The sequence below is a fragment of the Gymnogyps californianus genome, chromosome Z (assembly GCF_018139145.2).
Source record: "Gymnogyps californianus isolate 813 chromosome Z, ASM1813914v2, whole genome shotgun sequence".
Lineage (NCBI taxonomy): Eukaryota > Metazoa > Chordata > Aves > Accipitriformes > Cathartidae > Gymnogyps > Gymnogyps californianus.
Window position 1 is genome coordinate 53722362 of NC_059500.1, and position 20982 is coordinate 53743343.

At 39.6% G+C, this 20982-nt stretch overlaps 1 protein-coding gene across 1 annotated transcript in view; it reads left to right on the forward strand.

Moving 5' to 3' along the window:
• The window catches only part of KIAA2026 (KIAA2026 ortholog), a 53950-nt gene extending 34196 nt beyond the window's left edge, over window positions 1-19754 (forward strand). The window contains exons 6-8 of the mRNA XM_050913212.1: window positions 9364-9479; window positions 13216-13403; window positions 15576-19754. Of these exons, the coding sequence (XP_050769169.1) occupies window positions 9364-9479; window positions 13216-13403; window positions 15576-19207 (3936 nt within the window). The 3' untranslated portion in view covers window positions 19208-19754. The remainder of the gene's footprint in view (window positions 1-9363; window positions 9480-13215; window positions 13404-15575) is intronic.
• The last annotated feature ends 1228 nt before the right edge of the window (window positions 19755-20982 follow it).

The window sequence follows — 20982 nt, forward strand, 5'->3', positions numbered from 1 at the left end:
AGGTCCTAGCAAAGTCTCGGATGGTATGTGTGCGACTCCTTGATTGGTGTGTGAATGCTTGGGCAGCGGCTTCTCCCTTAACAAGTAGCACCTTCTATCCTGATCAGTACGCAAGGTAACAACTGTCAGTTTCTGACATTTTGGATCGCATTTTTCCCTGTTGTCTTCTGTGTCAGGTAAAATCAGTGGGAGTTGCAGAGTGAATGGAAATCTCTTTACTGCCTTTCAGATAATCAGTTTCTCTTGCTATCTGAAGTCATCGGTTATTTGTGTGAAACTTAATTAAGCTGTTCTATAGATCAGTTGTATGTATTTAACTGTTGTGTATCATAGCAGAACTTGGGGTTGGTTTTTTTTTTTCCCTTAAATCCCTTCTTGCCTTTGTGTAGTATGAAACTGACAGGATTGCAGATACTTGTATCAAATAGTGAACTTCTGGCTTTTTTGCAGATGTCATTTTGCAAGCTGACTTTGTAGTAAGCATGTTTGTTGTAAAATGAAGTGGGTTTTGAAAAGGACAGTTAGCTCTAGACCCTGTCCTGATTATGTTAAAGTATAGATTGTCTTGGAGAGAATATAAACATTGAAAGATTCCTTGTTTACTGAAATGCAAGACTTTATTTTGGTAGCGCCATTGGATTTGAATAATTCCCTGCAAGTCTGATTGGTAAGTGCGTAGCTGTCTGGGGGGTGAGAAGGGAGGCTGGAGCCCAGGATTCCCACAGTTAAGTTGACAAGGTTAAAATGGATAAAGGGCAGTAGCTTCCTGAGAAGGAGACCAGACTCTTCCTACAGGGAGAGAAAAGTCAGACAAAGGTGAGAGGAAGGAGACGCCAGCCAAGTTCATGACTAATTAAGGTTTGGAGAAAATGCATTGAAGATTTTATTGTTTTGCAGAGCTCTGTAACACACTAATGTTCTTGACTAAGTCAAAAAGGTAAAAACCTCCTTTGTAAAGGTTTTGGGTTCTACGGTCTTCTAATGTTGTTCCTGAAGGTTTTAATTAGACCGTGTACTTCCCAAGACAGGTGAATGTCTTTGTCTATCTTTGGGAGTGAGTCAGCTATCTTTTAAGCAGGTGAGTCAGAAGGGCTGAAAGCAAACTGAGGTTTTCTGCAACTCTAAGTCCATATCACCTGCAGAAATATGTATTTCGGAGTGCACCTGAAAATTCAGAGTTAAAAACCCACGGGTTCAAGTCAGAAATATTTAGAACCTCAGACATAAATTACTTTGTAGGATACTGAAGCTATCCAAAGGAATATATTGGGCCAGGATAGAACATAATATCTTCTGTGTCTACTTTTTTTGAAATTCCAGACAGACTGCTGTTAAATTTGTTCATAGGAAGTGGAAGTATCTAAACTAAGAGAAGAGACTGTTCTGGTTTTTTATTGATTTGCTACACCTTAAAAAAATGTTAATATATGGCAAAAATAATACCAAATGGCTCATTTACTAAATAGAAGTTTATAAAATACTTCCTCTGTGTACAATAAAGAAATGGGAAATATTGCCATATGTTTGAAAATGTTTGGTGGGGAAACTGTGTTTAGACAAGATTGTACAGGGACTTCCCAAGAATGCTTAGCAGAAATTCATGTAACCATCAAAAATAGATTGGGGCTCTTACTAATATTTTAGTGAATTGGACTGCAACTTTACAAACAATAACGTGGAAAAACTTACTGTGTTTTCTCATTTGGGCCCTGTGGAAACTTAATTATTACTTGGTTAAATCTTCTTCACTATTTAGCAGGAGGTAGACTTCCTTCTCTCCATTCCTCCCTCCTCCTCGCCTGGCCTCTTCCCACTCTCACCAGTGAAATATGTACCGTGCTTGAGACTTTTGCATGTAAGGAGTTTTCAGTTATACTTGTTTTCATCTGTATTACTATATTTACATAAATGTACATGCAAACAAATAATATTATAGTCTGAGAAATCTGTGTTTGCACACACATTCGCAGGTTTAAACTGCAGATGAAGAGATCTTTATTCCAGTAAATACTTAGGATAACAGAATTTTAATAGACCTGCTTGAAGTCTTGCCGCTGAAACCTTTTCGTCTAATTTCAGCTTAGGTTCTGTGTTACTATGCATCTTTGTCTGTAATGTCTCTAACATATTATCTTTTTCCATTCTTTGTCCCAAAAACTTGATTTGTACTTCAGTTACTTCCAAATAGTCTGTTATTGCTTCTCTCTGGCTTGCCTGCATCTCTTAAAAACACAGATATGAGCCCAAAATGTTGAATTTTGAGTCTGAAATTTACACATTTACATCCATGCAGTTTCCTGTACTTCTGAGGAAAGATTGAGCATGTGGAGCTTTTGGAAATCCAACCAGCTATTTAGTTGTCAGCCAGCTATTGAGTTGTATGATGTGAATGAATATAGCCAATTTTAGGCTTCAAATTTTGAAATCTTCTCCACAATAATTATTTTTTCTTCTCTCATATTTCTGTCTGCTGCTTATCTTACTAGCTTTCAATGTTTTTTGTCCGGTCTTCAGTTTTTCTTAGCTTCTCCAGCATCTCTTTTTCTGTCCATATTGTCTAGTTTTTTCACAACTATTTTCTTTTAGCTTCCTATGATCTTTCATGCCTTTCCTTGTGTGGCTAGCTCTCCAACAAATGTTTGCTAAGAAGCTTTCCTTAAGCCACTTTTGTCATGTGCCTTTCTACAGTTCCAAATGTGAAAGTGTGGATTCTACATCAAAGATATGAAAGTGTACTCATACATTTAAGCTGGAACACTTTTGTCATAGAGATGCTACTGTATATTCAGCACATTTCACAGTGCTTTGAATTTTGGTCAGTTAGTATATTATTTTGAAAAAATTATTCAAGTCATTCCTGTCAGTACAGTTATAACAAAACAGTTGGTTTTAAGATGTTTGGTTGAAGAATAGAGAAATATTTGTATATCCGGAGTTAAGAAGATGCAAAATTCAGCTATATGAAAGGGAGTTAAGATCCATAATAGCTTAAGAGACACAGCTTTTTTGTAAATAGTTTAACGTACTACATACATCCAGTTTCTTCATGAGTTGCAGAAGTAGAAGTTAGTTAATATCTTGAAGTTCTTTTAATGAAGGGTAAAAGGTGACAGCTCAGTGCTGGATAATTTCACTGTTCAGAGTTAGGTTTAAAAAGATAGTAAGATCATGCTGATAATAAACTTTCTCTTGTGCTTTTGTGTTTTATATCTTTAAAATAAATGTGGTAGATTAATCAACGCAATGACGATTGTGTAGTAAGTTTGCCTAAAGAAAATTAGAACATGTGGCTAAATGTCGGAACGAAAAGTCATTTCATAGTAATGAACTAAATCATGAGATAAAGACACTCTCATTAACAAGAAATTTATTGCTTTTTTTTTTTACTTCATCTGTTTGCAATGTTTAATAAGAGAGCATGGGATACCATTTTAGGATATAGCTTGGTGTGATCAGATATCTAGGTTATGGAAGCGCAAGCTGAAGTCTTTTTTAAAAAAAAAAGTTTGAGGGCTGATATATCTTTTCATTAGTTGCTGGTAAATGGTCAAAGATAAAATTGATTAAGAGATGTCATGAGTGAATTTGTTTTACAATTTACGACAAGTCATTCTTCCTGACTATATTCAGTCCCAGTCTTCAAATAACATCAGAGGTTAGCTGTTGATAGATATTTATAATATTCAGAATGATGTTGCTAAAGGTAAAATACAAGATACTGACTTTAAAGAACTTTTACTGTAGAAGATAACTCTAAACATTTTCAAAATGAAAACACTTTCAATTATAGATGAGTTTATATAGTATGAATACATAATCTCATCATGCATTCTTATTCAGTCAAAACTGCCATTGAAGTAGGTGTCTGAAATTCTAGTATTTGGCCCATAAATTGGTTAATAAGAACACTTAATATCAATCTATATCTGAATTGAAAAAGTTATCGATCTCTTTTCTTTAGGTATCTGATGTCCAAAGCAGCTGTGGATCACCAACTCCCTCTCTGTGTGACATCACTAGAAAACGCTAGACTGGTGATGTCACACATACCACAGAACCCCGCTGCAGAATGGAGCAGGCCTATTAAGGGTAAGGTAAGTTTTCTCCCTCCACCACCACCCCTTTTCAACAATATTGCATGGTTTTATAAGATTTCTAATTTTCTTTATTTTATGTCCCTGGGATGTAAAGTAAAGATTAAAGAAAGTCTTATAAAACTGCATAATATTGTGGTTGTGTGTGTGTGTGTTTATTTAAAAACAAAACAAAAACTCCCCTATAAAGTTCAGTCCTTACCCCATATATCCATATCCTGGCTCCAGTCTGCTTTGGGGTTCCATGATGAGTATGCCAGAATAGTGTATGTTGGGGCATCACGGAGAGTGGAGTCAGCATTTCCTGGCTGCTCTGGATGTCAGAAACCTTATTTTAAAAGGTAAGTTTTCAACTGAGAATGCGTTGAATGTCTCTCTGTTTGTATGGAAACATTCAGCACATTTCTAAAATGTATTTTTATTGTGTTTGCATTTTTGAAATTTACTTGTAACTTAACGCAGCTGAAAGTCACACTTTATACTTGTCCTCTGCCTAGGCCTTTTTTCTCTTTTGTTCTGTTGTTAATACCTTACATTGTGTTTCCAGAAGAAAATAGTGTTTTGTTTGTCACTACCTGGAATGAGATGGTAACTAAGTTCTGTTTAATGTCTTTATCAATGATCTGGACAAGGGGATTGAGTGCATCCTCAGTAAGTTTGCAGATGACACCAAGTTGGGCGGGAGTGTTGATCTGCTTGAGAGTAGGAAGGCTCTAGAGAGGGATCTGGACAGGCTGGAGCAATGGGCCGAGGCCAGTTGTATGAGGTTCAACAAGGCTGAGGGCCGGGTCCTCCACTTGGGGCACAACTACCCCATGCTTGGGGAAGAGTGGCTGGAAAGCTGCCAGGTGGAGAAGGACCTGGGGGTGTTGGTCGACAGGTGGCTGAATAGGAGCCAGCAGTGTGCCCAGGTGGCCAAGAAGGCCAATAGCATCCTGGCTTGCATCAGAACAGGTGTGGCCAGCAGGACTAGGGAAGTGATTGTCCCCCTGTACTCAGCAGTGGTGAGGCCACACCTCGAATACTGTGTTCAGGTTTGGGCCCCTCACTACAAGAAGGACACTGAGGTGCTGGAGGGCGTCCAAAGAAGAGCAACAAAGCTGGTGAAGGGTCTAGAGCACAAGTCCTATGAGTAGCAGCTGAGGGAACTGGGGTTGTTTAGCCTGGAAAAAAGGAGGCTGGGGGGAGACCTTATTGCTCTCTACAACTACCTAAAAGGAGGTTGTAGCAGGGTGGGTGTTGGTTTTTTCTCCCAAGTAACAAGCGACAGGACAAGAGGAAATGGCCTCAAGTTGCACCAGGGAAGGTTTAGATTGGATATTAGGAAAAATTTCTTCACCGAAAGGGTTGTCAAGCATTGGAACAGGCTGCCCAGGGAAGGGGTTGAGTCACTATCCCTGGAGGTATTTAAAAGAGGTGTAGATGTGGTGCTTAGGGACATGGTTTAGTGGTGGACTTGGCAGTGTTAGGTTAACAGTTGGAACTGATGATCTTAAAGTTCTTTTCCAACCTAAACAATTCTATGATTCTAGAAGTCAGATCCAGGGTATAGAAGCGGTGGTACTGGGAATGTGAATTACAGACCACATAAGACCATAACTCAGTACACACCCAATTTAGGTACTGGATATTTCTATTTAATCAGTTAGGAATGCGGGCTCTTATCAAACTTAGAATTAGCTCAAGTAAATTGAAGGGGAACAGTTTCTTCACACATCTGTTAAGAGCAAGCTCTTCAGTGATAGACTGTTTTTACCTCTAAAGTACTATCTTGGGTTGATGTAGTTGGATAATTTTAGCTCATGTCTACTAATAAAATCCTGCTGGATTTTATAAACACCAGAAGGCAGTGCATCCAGATCTCCATTTCTACAGACCCCTTGTTGATGAGAGGACTGAACTACAGGGCTGTAATAGCTATTCCTTTGTACTAACCCTGCTGTTCCACTACACTGCTCCTCATGGAATTTCCTGAACAGATGTATTTTGATTACTTTGAGTGGAACAGTCATGGCTACTCTGCTGTGGTCAGTTCGTTCTGTGCCATTAGATGTTGCATTCCATTTATTTGTTAATCTCATAACACGTCAGGTCATACTTAGAGGCTTTTATCTTTCATCATAAGGAACCCTGCAGTCAGTGGTTGAAAGGGACATTTGAAGCTCTCCCTACCTTGAAGCAGGGCTATTGTCAGTGCTGCATTAAGTCATCCACAACCTGACTAGCTGAGTTCTGAACACAAGAAAGAAAGAATGGAGATTCAACAGCTTCTCTGCGCAACCTGTTCTAACGCTGTGTGTTTCTGACAAAAATATACCTTCTAAGGTCCAGCCTGAACCTCCTAATCTTCAGTTTATAGCTGTTCTCCTGCATTATATCATTTGGTATTACTGAGAAGAGTTTGCAACACAGACATTTGTAAACACAAGTTTATTATTTGTAGAAATCAGTAGGCAGCTTTGTACTGCTGAAGTAGGGAGTTAAGTCATAGCTTTGTCAATTATTGATTTGGTTTTTTGGGGTTTTTTTCTGGAAAAAACACAAGACTGTGTTAGAGAATGAAATTGCATAGGAAAGGTAATGCTAGATTTTGTAGTGATGTGTCTTAAGGTTATAGACATTTTTTTATGTCCCTTCCTCTTTACTATTTTAATACTTAAGGAATAATGGCAGATCATTTGTGTAATATCTGGGCTTTGCAGAAATCTTATGTATTTGCACAGAAAACCAAATGAACCACAATAATTTAAAAGATAAGGATCTTTTTTTTGTCGGTCTTTTTTGGTCCATATTTGTTCTGTGTCCTGAATATTTCTGAGGAAAGAAAATTCTTCTTGTGGCTTAAATTTCTGTATGTTTCCACTAGCAGATTTATTGCCAACTCCTAAACCCCAGTAAGAAAAATGAGTAATTGGGATACAGGGAAATAATTCACTTTTTTTTTAAATTATGTTGCTATAATATTTGCATTAAAATTATTTGGAAGCAAATATGGAGTTTCCCAGAGATTATATCCAGAATACACTGTTTTTGTTAAAAACTATCTCTAGAATTCGGGGGTAGGGGATTGGTTATTTTTTTGTTCATTTTTGTAAGCAAGGAGAAAAGTGACTTGTATTTATTCTTCTTTGAAGTGTTAATGAATGTGGTAAAGTCTTGAAGTCTGCTCGTGACTAAGCCTTCTACTTACTTGTGTCTGGCTGTTCAATGCATGATACAGTTATCACTTCAAAGTTTACTCAGTGGTCAGCTGATATTTATCTGGCTCATAAATACTCTTTTTTCCTACTTAAGCCAAGATCTTAGCCTTATTTAAAGATAAATGAGTCTCAGAAAATAGTAATTTCTTGTTGTTTTTACTCTGTAGTAATTTTTCTTATCTTTTTAATATTACATTTTCACACATCCCGTTCTTTACTATATCAAATGCATGTACAGCATTTCTGTATCCTAGTAGTGGCATTGTTTATTTTTGCCATTTTGATTTTTGTTTTGATACAATCCATTAATACAGTGTAGTATATAAATTCATTCTTTCAAAACTGTCTGTGAAATGTTTTGCATATCTTACAAGAAAGATAAATCTGTGCACTAATGTTCTTTCATATGTTAGCAATTAATTCTATTGACTGCTAACATTAGGAGGTGATACCAAATACCTTGGTAGGCCACACTATACACAAGGGTTGTTTTCTGTTGCAGTGCTCGGTGGCAAGTTTTATGCTGCAGTGCATTACATGTGCAAATATGACTGGCCACAAATGACAGAAATTAGAATACAGTTTGCTGGCTTGTCTCTGTACTCAACACTAACCATTATGTAGTAAAGTGGCATAATTTCCTACTTAAAATCTTTGCTTTTGTAATTTTAATTGAAGAATGAAGGAGCAGCTGTTTGTTTTGTTATGTAACATGTAAATGGTTATCTATAAAAAATAGATACCTGGTCTTCAAACAAGCATTCAGCCTGACTGATGTTGCTGTGCATTGGAGAGATCTGCTGAAATGTGTAGAAAGGCATTATTCCAAAGTCCGTAGAAAAATCATTATTGTAGACTGCTGAAAGGCAGCTGTGTCAAGCTTTATCCACCTTTTCCTGCCATATATTTCTTGGTGTGCTGGACCACAGGAAGCTGTGAAGGGTATGAGCTTTAGCAAAACCTAAATATGTATATGAAATAACTAAGTTCGCAAGTCTTGCTGCTTTTTCTTGCAGAACCATGGTCTCTTTACTGTCTTACATCCTCTCTGACAAGAGATAAAATCCTCATTTACGTAAAATGCACAGAATTAGTAGAGTGACAGAAGTACGAGAGTGTACCACATCTCTTTTTGTAGCTGTTACATATATACGCATTGTTCAGTCTCTTACGTAATAAACCAGAGAATAAAGTTTTGGGAAGAAATACTTATAAGGGCTATCTAAGAGTGTTAAGAGATGTGTTCTGCAGCATTATGGCCACCATGGTTGTGCTGTATATATGTATATACATGCTAGTTGTCATTTCCCAATGTCTTTTATCCTCATGCAGCCTTTCCAGATTTATTAAAACATGAATTCTTCATGGAAGATCATAAGATTACGTATATCAGTTTGGAAAAGAAAACCATTTTTAATTATACATTTGAGTTAAAAGCTTAAAGCTTTTATGTTGAAAAACTGGTCTCTGCTGCATGGTGTTACGTCATAAATGACCAATTTGCAAAACTTTTCTTTTAAAAAAAACTTCATCTAGAACTTCAAATAAAATACAAAAATGTAATGCAAAAACTGTGTGGTTTTTATCCCTGAAAATTGTAGTAAATTGTTTTTGCAAGTAATGTAAATTATATCACTTACGTTAAATGAGATTCTGGTAAGATTTTCTGTAGAAATTTTATCTCTAACTATTAAAAGTGTACATACATCGTTGGTTTCCCTGACCTGAATGGATTGCTACCGATGTTAGTTACTCATTTAAGTAATTTTAAACACATGGTGTGTTCATAGGATTCTGCTTCAGTTTTAAGTTTGACCTGTAAAAAGTGAACATCTTTGCAGTATTGCTTTTTTAATTAGGACATTATCTCTCTGTAGTATTAAAAAAAGTAGAAGTATTAATGTCTTACATAGGTTAAGGGTAGATGTAACTGTGAAACATACTAGTGTTTTCTTCCAGTGGTTTTCCTCATATGCTGTATTAGTGTACCAGGATTATTGTAGTACTAATACAGTATAACAAGATTCAGGTCTAATGCAATGATAAATAAATGGTATTTATGTTTGCAGGGAAGATGGTACCACCGGAAGCAAGCAGTAAAGGAATTGCATGGTACCTTGGTACGACTGCTTAATGAACTGTTACCATGGGAACCAAAGCTAATGAAAGCATTTCAAAGAAACAGGTAATTAGCTGCTCTTTTTTTAACAGTAGTGCATGGGATGGGAAACAGAACAAAATTTGCCTTTTAAAAACTAATCAAAAGTTGGCTTCTCAAATTAAATTAAAATACTTTGAGGAGAGGAGTGAGGCACTGGCAGTGCTTTAGTTCGAAGAATTATTTTATGTTCCAGACTTACTGTCTCTAAATAAAGTTGAGTTTAACCCCCTAATATTTTCTTCCTCTAAAATGCTCTAGAATCCTTAAGCATGCCTATCAATAGTTGTCTCACGATCCAGCTAGGATTTGTATTTCTGTTTATTTAGTTAAGAGGTGCTGAAAACCTGCATCCAGAAAGCTACACCAGGGCTGCTTAGAATACTTTGTCAGACTACTTACTGTCTAAAGCTACCTAGATTGGTTGTTAATGAATTCTCCACAAAGCAGTTCTTAAAACATTGTTTTGAGGTCTTTGTAACCCTGTTTTGAGGTCTTTGTAACCCTGTAAATGTGAAATGCCTCTGGAATAAGGTGTGTCAGAGAAGTATCAATGAAGCAGTGACTGATTTAAATCTAGTAAGGGCAAGTATTAGTAGCAGTGAAGATACTACTCAGATTATAAATCCTGGAGAGATTGGATATTGACTTGGTATCGTCATTGTGTCTTGAAGCTTGGTGCCGTTGTCTGTTAGCCATACAGTTGTTGCTATAATCATACCTTAGTTTTGCCACAGACATTTAAAAAGCAAGTAATGATTAGAAGCTTGAACTCTGTGTCAAATGATAGGTAAAGTTAGGCAGCTGCTTAAATGTTAAGTGTGAAGGAAGCAACTTACACAGTTATATGGTGCAGAACTAATTCTGAAAAGTGTAAAAGGTATTATGTTTTCAAAAAAAGAACAACATAGCAGCAAAGACAGTAAACAGAACTACTAAGAGTTGATTGCTTAGTAGCTCATTCTGATGGATATCATGCATGAATTAAAATCCTTGTTTGGAAATTCAGGATGATGTTGAACATTTTGCTTTAAATAATGGACCAAATCACAAGTTTTGCTTTTTTCTATTCCTTTCTATTCAAGTTTCTGTTCATTTTCCTTAGCTGTTCATTTCTTCCTGTCTGTAGCAATTCAGACTCCTTTTGGAAATGTGGCAGATGGTAATACTGTTAGAAAGGATTTCAGTTTCCAGTATATGGGGTTTCCAGTTTTATACTTTTTGTAAATTCTGCTGTGGAATGGTTTAGTGCCCAGTATTAGTTCTTGTTTGTTAAATGTGGTTATAGAATACAGAAGTAGAACTGTTGTGTAAAGTGCGTAGAAGTACTATATATAAGGTGTGCCTAATATGAGTAAATTTTAGTCTGGAACAGGGTGGATGAGGTCTTGCATGTATGTGTGCTGGTAGCTAGAGAAGCATGCTCTTAGAGTGGAGGATAATTTCTGAGATTAACTTAACTCGTATTTCTCAGGATGTGTGTTTTAGGCTGTAACCCTAGTTTATTCAGCAATGCTAGCCTAGGTATTTCCATGACATAACTGTTTGGACAGACACACAGTATACCAGGGAACAGCTCCAGCTGAAAAACAGTCTTACAAATTGTGGGGAGGAAAGAGAGATGGGTGGGTGTCTTGGTCTGGTTCATTATGCAGCTGCTAGGCAGCTATGTAGCACTAATGACAGTGGTGAAGAAAGGTGTCATGTTAAAGGGAAAAAGTGATTGAGTAAAGATTGCTTATGCTGGTGTAAACAGCAGCACCACCACAAGTCTAGCTGCAGTTGCAGTGTCTATAGGGTGTCCCAGCCAGCTACTAACATCTATTAATTGAATGACAGTGTTGGCCTTCTAGGTTGTCAACAGCTGGGCAGAGCTCCTTCCTTCTGTGCAAGACCTCAGTATGGAATAAGTGTCTGGAGTTTTCCTTCTTTCCTCTTTTGTTGTCTTTAATTAGTAGGAGCACTCTGTATGATCAAAATCCCATTTTTTCCCCTTCTGAAAGGTCGTCTGGTCTTCTCAAAATTATGACAGTATAATGTTGAATGGTATTTGAATAGCAGCAGGGTTTAAAAGGAAAGGTTACTTGTGCCCATTGATCACATTTGTTCACTGGCCCCACAGCAGAAGTTCCTCAGAAGAAAAAACGAAATCCCCATCCAGAAGCTTTAGTACAGTAGTGGTTCCGTAGTGTCCTCCAATGGTTCCCTAGTGTCCTTCTATAGTTCTTCCACATCTAGACTTCAAGCTCAAAATCTTAATGATGGAGTTGAAGTATCATCCACGCTACATCTTCATACAGACTTCAAGGTTGTCTTCTCCCAGTGAGAGTGTCAAAGCTGTGAGTAAACTATTCAGTCTTACTGACCCTGACCAGCCTCACCTGGGCCTCCATTCAGATCACCTGCCCATGGGCCCAGGATCCCCATTTCAGGTCATTCTGCAGCCTTCAATCTCTGCTGTAGGAATGCCAGTTTCCAGCTCAACTAAAGCAGTTACTCTGCCCGGCCACGGGTCCTGCTGATCTGGACTGACCCTCAGACTGACATTGGACCTGCGTCATCACTGTGGACCTGCCCAGAAATCACTCAGCTGGGTCCTGACCCTGGCAGCCATCACTGGACCTGAGCCTGATCTGAACCTGTGAATTGACTTCCCAGCTTGACCTCAGACCTGCCTCAGCACCAGGAACTTGCCTGTTGTTCTGGGCTCTTGGTTGAACCCTGTTACCACCCCTAGGCCTGCCCTGCTCCCTCATTAAGGGGTGGCGGGATGGTATCCTGGCTGGTGAGGCTTATGCCCTGCCAGCAGTGACATCATGTTTGGCTCCTCCCTCTCCATCCCTTAGGGAGCAGCTGGTTGTTGCTGCACTCAATGCAAACAACTTATTTTAACGCATAAGAATGGGTTAAATTTAAGATCTTATTCTTACTGTCATAAGGGTTAGATCCAGACTAGAGTCTAGATTCTATTCCACACAAGTTGCTAATTGCTATATTCTATGTATTCATTTGCTAAATAATCCTGCTGGATATTGTGTTGGGTACCACCAGCTGAATCCTGTAGCTCACTGTATTTGTACACTAAAATACCCCCTAGATCTCATCTAAACAATGGTTTAGAAGAAGGGGCAATGGAAATAGCAGTTTAGGAGTATCCAGGTAAGTGGATGTGTTACTGAACGGTGTTCAAATGAGTAAAGCAGCTATATATTTCCTTCATATGCACATTCTTTAGTGGAGTGTGAGCCTATGGAAATGACAGTGGCAGCTGTTCTAATGGCCCAGAGATAAAGTTTTCGTAAAGGAGAAAGTTATGTTATGGTCCCATAGCTGGGGAAAAGCATGATGCATTTAAGAAAAACAAGATTTACTTAATTCTGTAGTTGGGGTTGCCTTTAGAGGGAAGAGTAGACTTGTTACAGTTAATACTCAAGTCCATATACGTACCTTTGTCACAGTGCAAGATGAAGGAAGAAACAGAAGATGGATGCAGTAAAACAGTGATGGTCATATTTGACTCAGTCTTTTTGCCTATTGTTAGAGGACTTAATGACATAGAATTCCATGATGGTGAGGGAAGGGACATTACTGTCACTTCACATTTTCTGAGTTTTGGAGACTTGCAGACTAAGCTACCCTGAAATTTTTTGAAGGGCACAAGCAATTAATTCTACACCAACTTTCTGTGTGGCAGCAAATACAAATTAAAAAAAAATGTTAAAAAGTGTGGTTCTTTAATAAAGTTGGTTTTGTTATTTTCAAGGTCTAGATTGAAGAAGGACTATGATGACTTTAAAAGACATCCAGACCATGATAAATTTACCAGAGAATTGTGGAGTAATGATGAAAGTGAAGTTGATTCTGGCAAAGATTCTTTTGCAGTAGTATGCAGTAAATCTTCAGAGTTTGCAGAACATGTGGAAGTTCCCAAAAAAGATCACCCAGACAATGGTAAGCATATACTGGAATTTGATAGCTTGAACTTGATTCAGGAGCTAAATCAAGTTGATTCAGGAGCTTAACTTTTCCATGTGAGCTTGTGTCCTACTTCTTACCTTAACTATTACTGTGATAATATTGAAATAGCTTGTGATGCATGTCTAACAGATGTAGACTAAAAGAGGGCAGACATGACCAAGATGAAAATTCTGATTAATACAAGTTTTTGCCATTTTTGTGCTTAACTATTTCTGTGATAACATAGTAGGCCTGCTCGGAATTTACATTTATGGTGGGTTCACCTTGGCTGGCTGCTGGATGCCCACCCAGCCACTCTGCCACTTCCCTTCCTTAACGGGACAGGGAAAGATGGGAAGGTTCTTGGGTCAAGATTCAGACAGGGAGATCACTCACTAGTTACTGTCACAGGCAAAACAGACTCACTTGGGGAAAATCAATTTGATTTATTGCCAATTAAAAATAGAGTAGGATGGTGAGAAACAAAGACAAAACCACCTTGGCCCGCCCACCCCCCCGCCCCCCACCCACACTATCTTCACCTTCTTCCCAGGCTCAACTTCACTCCCAATTCTTCTACCTCCTCCCCTGTCCAGTGGCACAGGGGGGATGGGAATTAGGGGTTGAGGTCAGTTCCTAACACTTGGTCTCTGCTGCTCCTTCCTCACCCTAGTGCCCGGCTCCAGTGTGGGGTCCCTCCCATGGGATACAGTCCTTCACGAACTGCTCCAGCATGGGTCCTTTCCACAGGCTAGAGTCCTTCAGGATAAGACTGCTCCAGTGTGGGTCCCCCATAAGCCACAGTTCGTGTCAGGAGCCTGCTCCGGTGTGGGCTCTCCATGGGCTGCAGCTTCCTTCAGGGCATATTCATCTGCTGTGGAATGGGGTCCTCAACAGGCTGCAGTTAGATAGCTGCTCCAGGATGGTCCTCCATGGGCGAGGGTCAACCGGCTTCACCATGGTCTTCACAGCTTGCAGGGGAATCCATTCCAGTGCCTGGAGCACCTCTTTCCCCTCCTTCTTCACTGACCTTGGTGTCTACAGGGTTGTTTCTCCTACATTTTTTCCTCACTCCTCTGTCACACGTTTCTGCGCAGCATTTTCCATGAGGCATCACCACCTTGGCTGATGGGCTCAGCCATGTCCTGCAGTGGATCTGTTTTGGAGCCAGCTGCGTCTGGCACAGGGCAGCTCCTGGCCTCTCCTCACAGAGGCCCCCCTGCAGCCCTGCACTGCCAAAACCTTGCCAAAACCTCAATGCACGGACCGTCTGTCCACCCGGCACCCCTGCCTGCGTCCTGGGCCCTCTGTCTACTTCATGTATAGCCTGCTCGCTGGCTGGTCCAGGTTGATGCTCAGTATGAAACAGGTGGCACCACACCCTTGTCCCACAGGCACCTCACACTCACAAGTCTTCCTGATACGCCAGCCCAGACCCCAGGCCCCACTGCTCACTGGCTAGTCCAGCTTGATGTTTGCCAGTGAATACACACACAGTGCTCCCACGCACACTGGATTTGGGGAAGATACACTCGCCCCGCAGCAGGCAGCACCAGACACAGAGGCTGTGACGTCCTGCTCTGTCCTTGCGGCTCCCCCTTTGCACATCCCTTCGTGGGTTTGTATAGCTCTACTGATTCCCTCACCCCTCTCAGCCCAGTGTCCAGGATCTCTTCTGGTTTACAGTCATATCGGTGACAAAGTCCAGATTGATCTTCCTGGAAGGGGCACCCGCAGTTTCTTGATGGCCCAGCAATTGGTGTGATTGGTGAGGTTGTTTCTTGTTGTTGTCTCCATGTTTGTTTTGTTAGATCTGTGTATATTTTTTTTTCTGGCTTCTCCCTCTTTCCCTCAAGATAACTTTGCTGGAATAAACGTTCTCACACTCTCGCACGCCTTCCTGAATTAGTGTGAATGACCAGGTTTGGTTTTCCTCACTGTCTCCCACACTGGTCAGGTTTGTGTCCTTGTATGTTGTTTATGACTTTCCTTATTACCCCCTTTTTGCATTGAAAAAGGTCCTTGACCAGATGCCCTTAAAGAAGCAGACATTCTACTTCCACATATCCTTACACTTGCAAACTAGCATTTTGCCTTTAGAATTGTTATGTAGAGGTATCAGTTGCAAACGTGTAAAACACAGTTTCTGTTTTAATATCCTTGCAGATGAAATGAAACTATTAGAAATGAATTTACCTGCAGGAAAAAACAGAATTCTGAAAAAAGAATCAACTTCTAAAGAAATACAGAAGACACTGCCCAAATGTGTTAAACGACAGTCCAAGCAAAGTAGTTGTCTGGATCAAAGCACTAATGAGCTTTCACCAAGGAAGAAAGCTAAACTGAGCACTAATGAGGCTGCGGTCCAGAGTTCAGAAAGTAGCCTGCAGCCAGATAGTTTTTTGACTGAGCTGAAACAATTTGAAGGGTCAACTCTAGAATCCTTTTCCTTGACAGATCCTGCAACATCAGTATCAAACTTTCTGAAAGGGACCAAACCCATCCAGGCCTTGCTTGCCAAGAATACTGGGAACAAAGTGACCTTAACAAATCAACTGTCACCTCTCCCTGGCATAAATGTATCTACTTCTGAAAAGCCAGTTTTATCACCTTTGGAATCATCGCTGATAAAACCAGCATTGCCCTGCCAGACCAGTTCAAAGACTCCTTTACAAATTATATACAAAATGCCAAATGGCTACTGTGTACCAATAGATCTTCACAACAGCTCTGTGAAAATTCAAATGCAACCTGTGATTGACCCTAAAACTGGAGAAAAAGTCATGCAACAAGTTCTTATTTTACCGAAGAATTTTCTTGTTCAGCAGAAGGAAGGAAAAATTGTGTCCAAGGACATTCAGTCACTACAACAAAAATCATCTGAGCTGCACTGTACAACTTCACCGGAAATATCAAATGTCAGTGTTTCTTTAACACCTGTTCTGGTAACAGGCCCTGCAAATGCTACCACTCAGTCACCTAGTACAATTTTTAACAAGAATATTACGCACTTGTCACAAGTGACTGGTCCCATGAACACTACGCAACCTTTGCCTGCTGTAACTTCAGCAGGTAACTTATCAACAATTAAGGTGAGCCAAACTGAAACTGAGAAAATCAAGACTACAGTTTCAACTGCCACATTCCCTGTGTCTTTGACTTCAGCTACTCTTTCCACAGCTAGCCAGTCTTTGATATCAGCAACAGCATTAAGTGGGTCTATAAACACTGCTTCTGCCTATCATAGTCTTGCATCACAGCAGACGACTGACTCCTTTGAAACTAGGCAGGAGCTGAGGACAGTGTGTGTAAGAGAATCACAATCTATTCTGGTCACAACACGAGGTGGAAACACAGGAATTGTTAAAGTGCGAACAAACCCAGACCAGATTTCACCTGGTAGTTTATCTCCTAGTTCAGTTTTCACTTACACGCCTCAACTTCAGGCCTTTCTTGTGCCAAAAACCACAGCATTATCATGCTCTACTCTTCCATCTGTAGCAACAGCCATGTCTGCTCTCCCACATATTGGACAATCATCTCTTTCTGGACTTGTCCGCTCAACAGCTGCTTCTGTTAACATCCCCGCTTTCCCAGCTGATTTTACCCAGGCAATGGAGAAAAATACCAAATTCACATTACAGCAGCCTGCTGTTGGGGGCACTTTGGGTCAAGTAATAGAGAACTCCTGCTATGTGTCCTCTCCTTCTTTATCCTCCATTTCATTAGCTAGCAATTTGATGTCAGCAACTCCAAACGGTCCTGTTAGTGTGACTAGCATTGGACAAAATGTCATAACTCCAAATTCTTCTCTGCAGCAACAAGGTGATACTAAAACTAAAACAAATCCTGTTACACAATCTAAGTCTAATTCAGCAACAAATGGAGATTTAATCAGTAGTACTCCAGTCCAGAAACTTACATTAGTCACAAGTCCACCTATTTTATCACCCTGTGGGGCATCAGGAGTCAGTATTATACCCTCTCTGGCATCCACTGGTGTTAATGCTCAGAAGTTGGTTTTCATTAACACACAAATTGCCAATGGCCCATCAACCACCAGCCTAGTTGCAGAGTCATTGAAACATAACCTACCTTCTCTAAGCAAAACCTTTGTTAGTGTCACAGAGCAACCACAGTTGGTTCTGATCCCATCTACAGTAGGAGCACCAATAAGTGTAAATTCATCACCAACTATTGCTCAAGTAAAAGATGTGAAAATTGGACTAAATATAGGTCAAACCATTGTAAATACTATAGGCAATGCACAACAGGCCTCAGCAGTTAATATATTGCACTCTGCCATTTCTAAGGGAGAAGACAAAAAGAGCATAGGCTTGGCACTGTCCTCGACCAGTAGTAGTACTTTGGTTCCTGTTCCAAGTTTTGTGAGTCAAAGTGCTGTGTCAGTTAATGAATCTGTATGTGTTGCCACAAAAGCTGAAAATGCCTTTACAGTAACAACAGCAAATGCATGTGTAGAATCTGTTTCAGTAACATCAAGTGGGACTTCTTCTGGGACACGGCCCACTGTCTTGATTGGTGGAAATGATCCCTCAAGAATAAGGCCAATTCTGGGTAATCGACTGCGTACATCAAATATTGGAAATACTGTGGGTATATCAACTGTGAAAACAAGGCATCTTGCTTCATCTGTGCTGATTTCAACAACACAACCAACAATATCCTCTCAAAACTTAGCATCTGCTTTGCAATTTCCAGTCGTTAGCTTGCCTGGATCTGTAGCCACCCCCCACAAAGCGTTACATACAGTTCCTCAGTTGTCAGCAGTTCCAGCTCCTCCTCCAGTACCAAAAAGCCAGTTGCCCACACTGCTTCAGTTTCAATCATCAGGAGTTTCAGCTGCTGTGCCAAGTAATGCAGGTATTTGCAAACCTCAGAGTGTGTTGCCCCCTCCATCACCAAATATAGGTAAAGTCATTAGTTTTCCTAGTTTTTCTTCCCTACAATGCCAGCAGGTGCCTCCCACTACAGAGAAACAAAGTCATGCTTACGCTTGTGCTTCTGCCGTTCAGATGTCTGCATCTTCACCAACTGTAACAAGCAAGGCAGGAGGTCAGTTAAATGAACCTTGCATTCAACAGAAAATAGTCATTAACACCTGTATGCCTTTGGCACCTGGAACTCAGATAATGATTAATGGTACTCGTTTTGTTGTTCCACCGCAAGGCCTTGGAGCTGGCAGCCATGTTGTTCTTCTCTCTTGTAATACAAAACAGACTCTTCCTTTAACTATTAACCATGGTCAAGAGGCTCAAGGTGTACCAATTGTTAATCCAATAACCTCAAAAATCATGCTAGCACCAAGTAATTCATTAAGTTGGCAAATATCAAAACATCCTTTGAAAAGCTCTACAAAAATTGTGAACTCTTTTGGGTCTGCAGATGCTTTACCCATTGTACATGCAACACCCCAGATATTTAGTACTCCAGCTAGCTCGTGTACTCCAGTGTCTGCAGGGACGCTGTCTGTGTCTTCAGTGGCAAAATCTCCTGTTAATGTTGTAGCTACGTCTTCTGTCGTTTCTGGTGTTCATCCTCTGAACTCTCATTTACCAAGCAACACTTCAGTGTTTCACTTAGACACTTCTATCAAAAAACTGTTGGTGAGTCCAGAGGGAGCCATTCTGAATGCTATAAATACTCCAGTGTCAAAAGTTTCTTCTCTGTCTTCATCACTGCCTCCTGTTGTTGTGTCCACAAGCAGAAATCCTACCACTGTATTCCCTGCATCTCAGTCATCTTGCCTTGAGAAACCTGACAAAGCTGCATCCTGAATTTACCACAGATGAGCCACTTTGAAATTTTGGGGCATTCTTCTGACTTTGGAAGTTGTAACTATTGAATAATTTCTTACATTGTTTGAAACAGTTGATTTACTCAAAATTACTTAAAACTACAGTTCTTTCCAGTTTACCTGTGGGGCTTAGGAGCAAGAAAAATTTTTTTAGTTTGTCAGAAGTTTTCAGAGAGTTCTGTAGTAAAAAGATCAGAAATGACCAATGAGTTCATTAAACATTTTAGTTTGGAGAAATCTAGCCTTTTGCACATGTTCCATCTTACAGTATGGACTGTTTGCCAGTGTGTTTATGACAGTATATATCTCCTTTTTATTTGTCAAATTTATTTTTGATTTGTTTCTGTAAAAAAAATATTTATGCATTGTAAAAATGCAGTCTATGGTATAGAATTGTACATATTCATGAATTCCTAACAATCTGTACTAAACTATATGTACAAAGAACTATGCTGTCTTATTTATGTTTTGTTTACATAATGTATAGTTTTTTAAGTATTTTAGTAACTTTGGACCAGTGTACTGTTTAGCAACAATGCAGAAGAATCTGCGTATAATAAATGAAGTTGCTGTACTGCTGTGTGTTGGCAATAGTTTAAAAACGTGCGTATCTGTGACACCATGGCAGAATACATACATATACATCTTCCTACTTAATGCAGATGCATCTCAGCTTTTGGAATATAGTAGGATGAAATTATTTAATCTCTTCTGCTCTTCTTTGTGGTTTGCATTTCACATGATTTGATAGGAGTTGGAAGGAAGGCCATCTTGTTCATCCTCCTGATACAGGGCGGGATAACCCATACTTCATCCATTCTTCATAAATGTTTGGTTATATTGCCTAAAATCTCCAGGGATGTGGTAAGGCTAGAAATGGTTTCCCAGTCACCAGTCTTGCTGATCAGGACTACTGTGTTTTGTCATAAAGCTCATAGATCTGTTGAACAGTTTGTTATTCTCTTTTTTTACAGCCTTGTATGTATTTCTACATATCTGGTAACTGTAACAAGGTCACTCTTTAATCTTCTGTCTAGCCATAACAAGCTACCCAGTTTTTTCACCAGTCATGCTCTCTAGATCTGTATTTTTTTCTTTAGCTTTTAATTGGTCTGTCTGGAAGGGTAGTGCTAAAACATCACACATTATTAAAGGAGGCCTTATTAGTGCTTTGAGTGGGAATAATTCACATATTACATAAACCTTCCCTTTTTATGCAGCGTATTCAATATTTGTTGGCTTAGGTTCAGCTTCTGATCTGGTAACACCCTTGGGTTCTTTTCTGCAGATCAGCTGAGTTCACAGGTGCCTGCTGCAGTGTTCATGGAAATAGAGAAGTTTTTTGGTATCTTTTGAGACTTAGCGTATAAGGAAAGGGTGCCTTATTTTATGGAAGATGATGATTTTAGAAGTGCTGTTTTAAAATCTGAAGTCATAGTCTCTGTTAGTTGCTTGGAAGATCTGGTCTTAGGCTGAACATCTTTGTATGTGTGGGATTTTTTGTTGGGCCTTTTTAGAAACTAGAAGGTAAGATTTCAGAAGAACTCATGAATGTTGTCATTTTAATAGCTATGACTTCAAAGGGGGATAAAAGCTTACGTATCTGTATTTAGCAGCATTCTTAGACTGGTTTTCATCAAGATGAAGCTTAAGCTTTTGCTCCTCATCCTGTTGAGTTTTCTCCTTCCCTTCCCCATTTGCTATACACAGTTTGGCTGTTTGGATCTCGGGTTGAAGAGTAAGACTGCAGCTTAC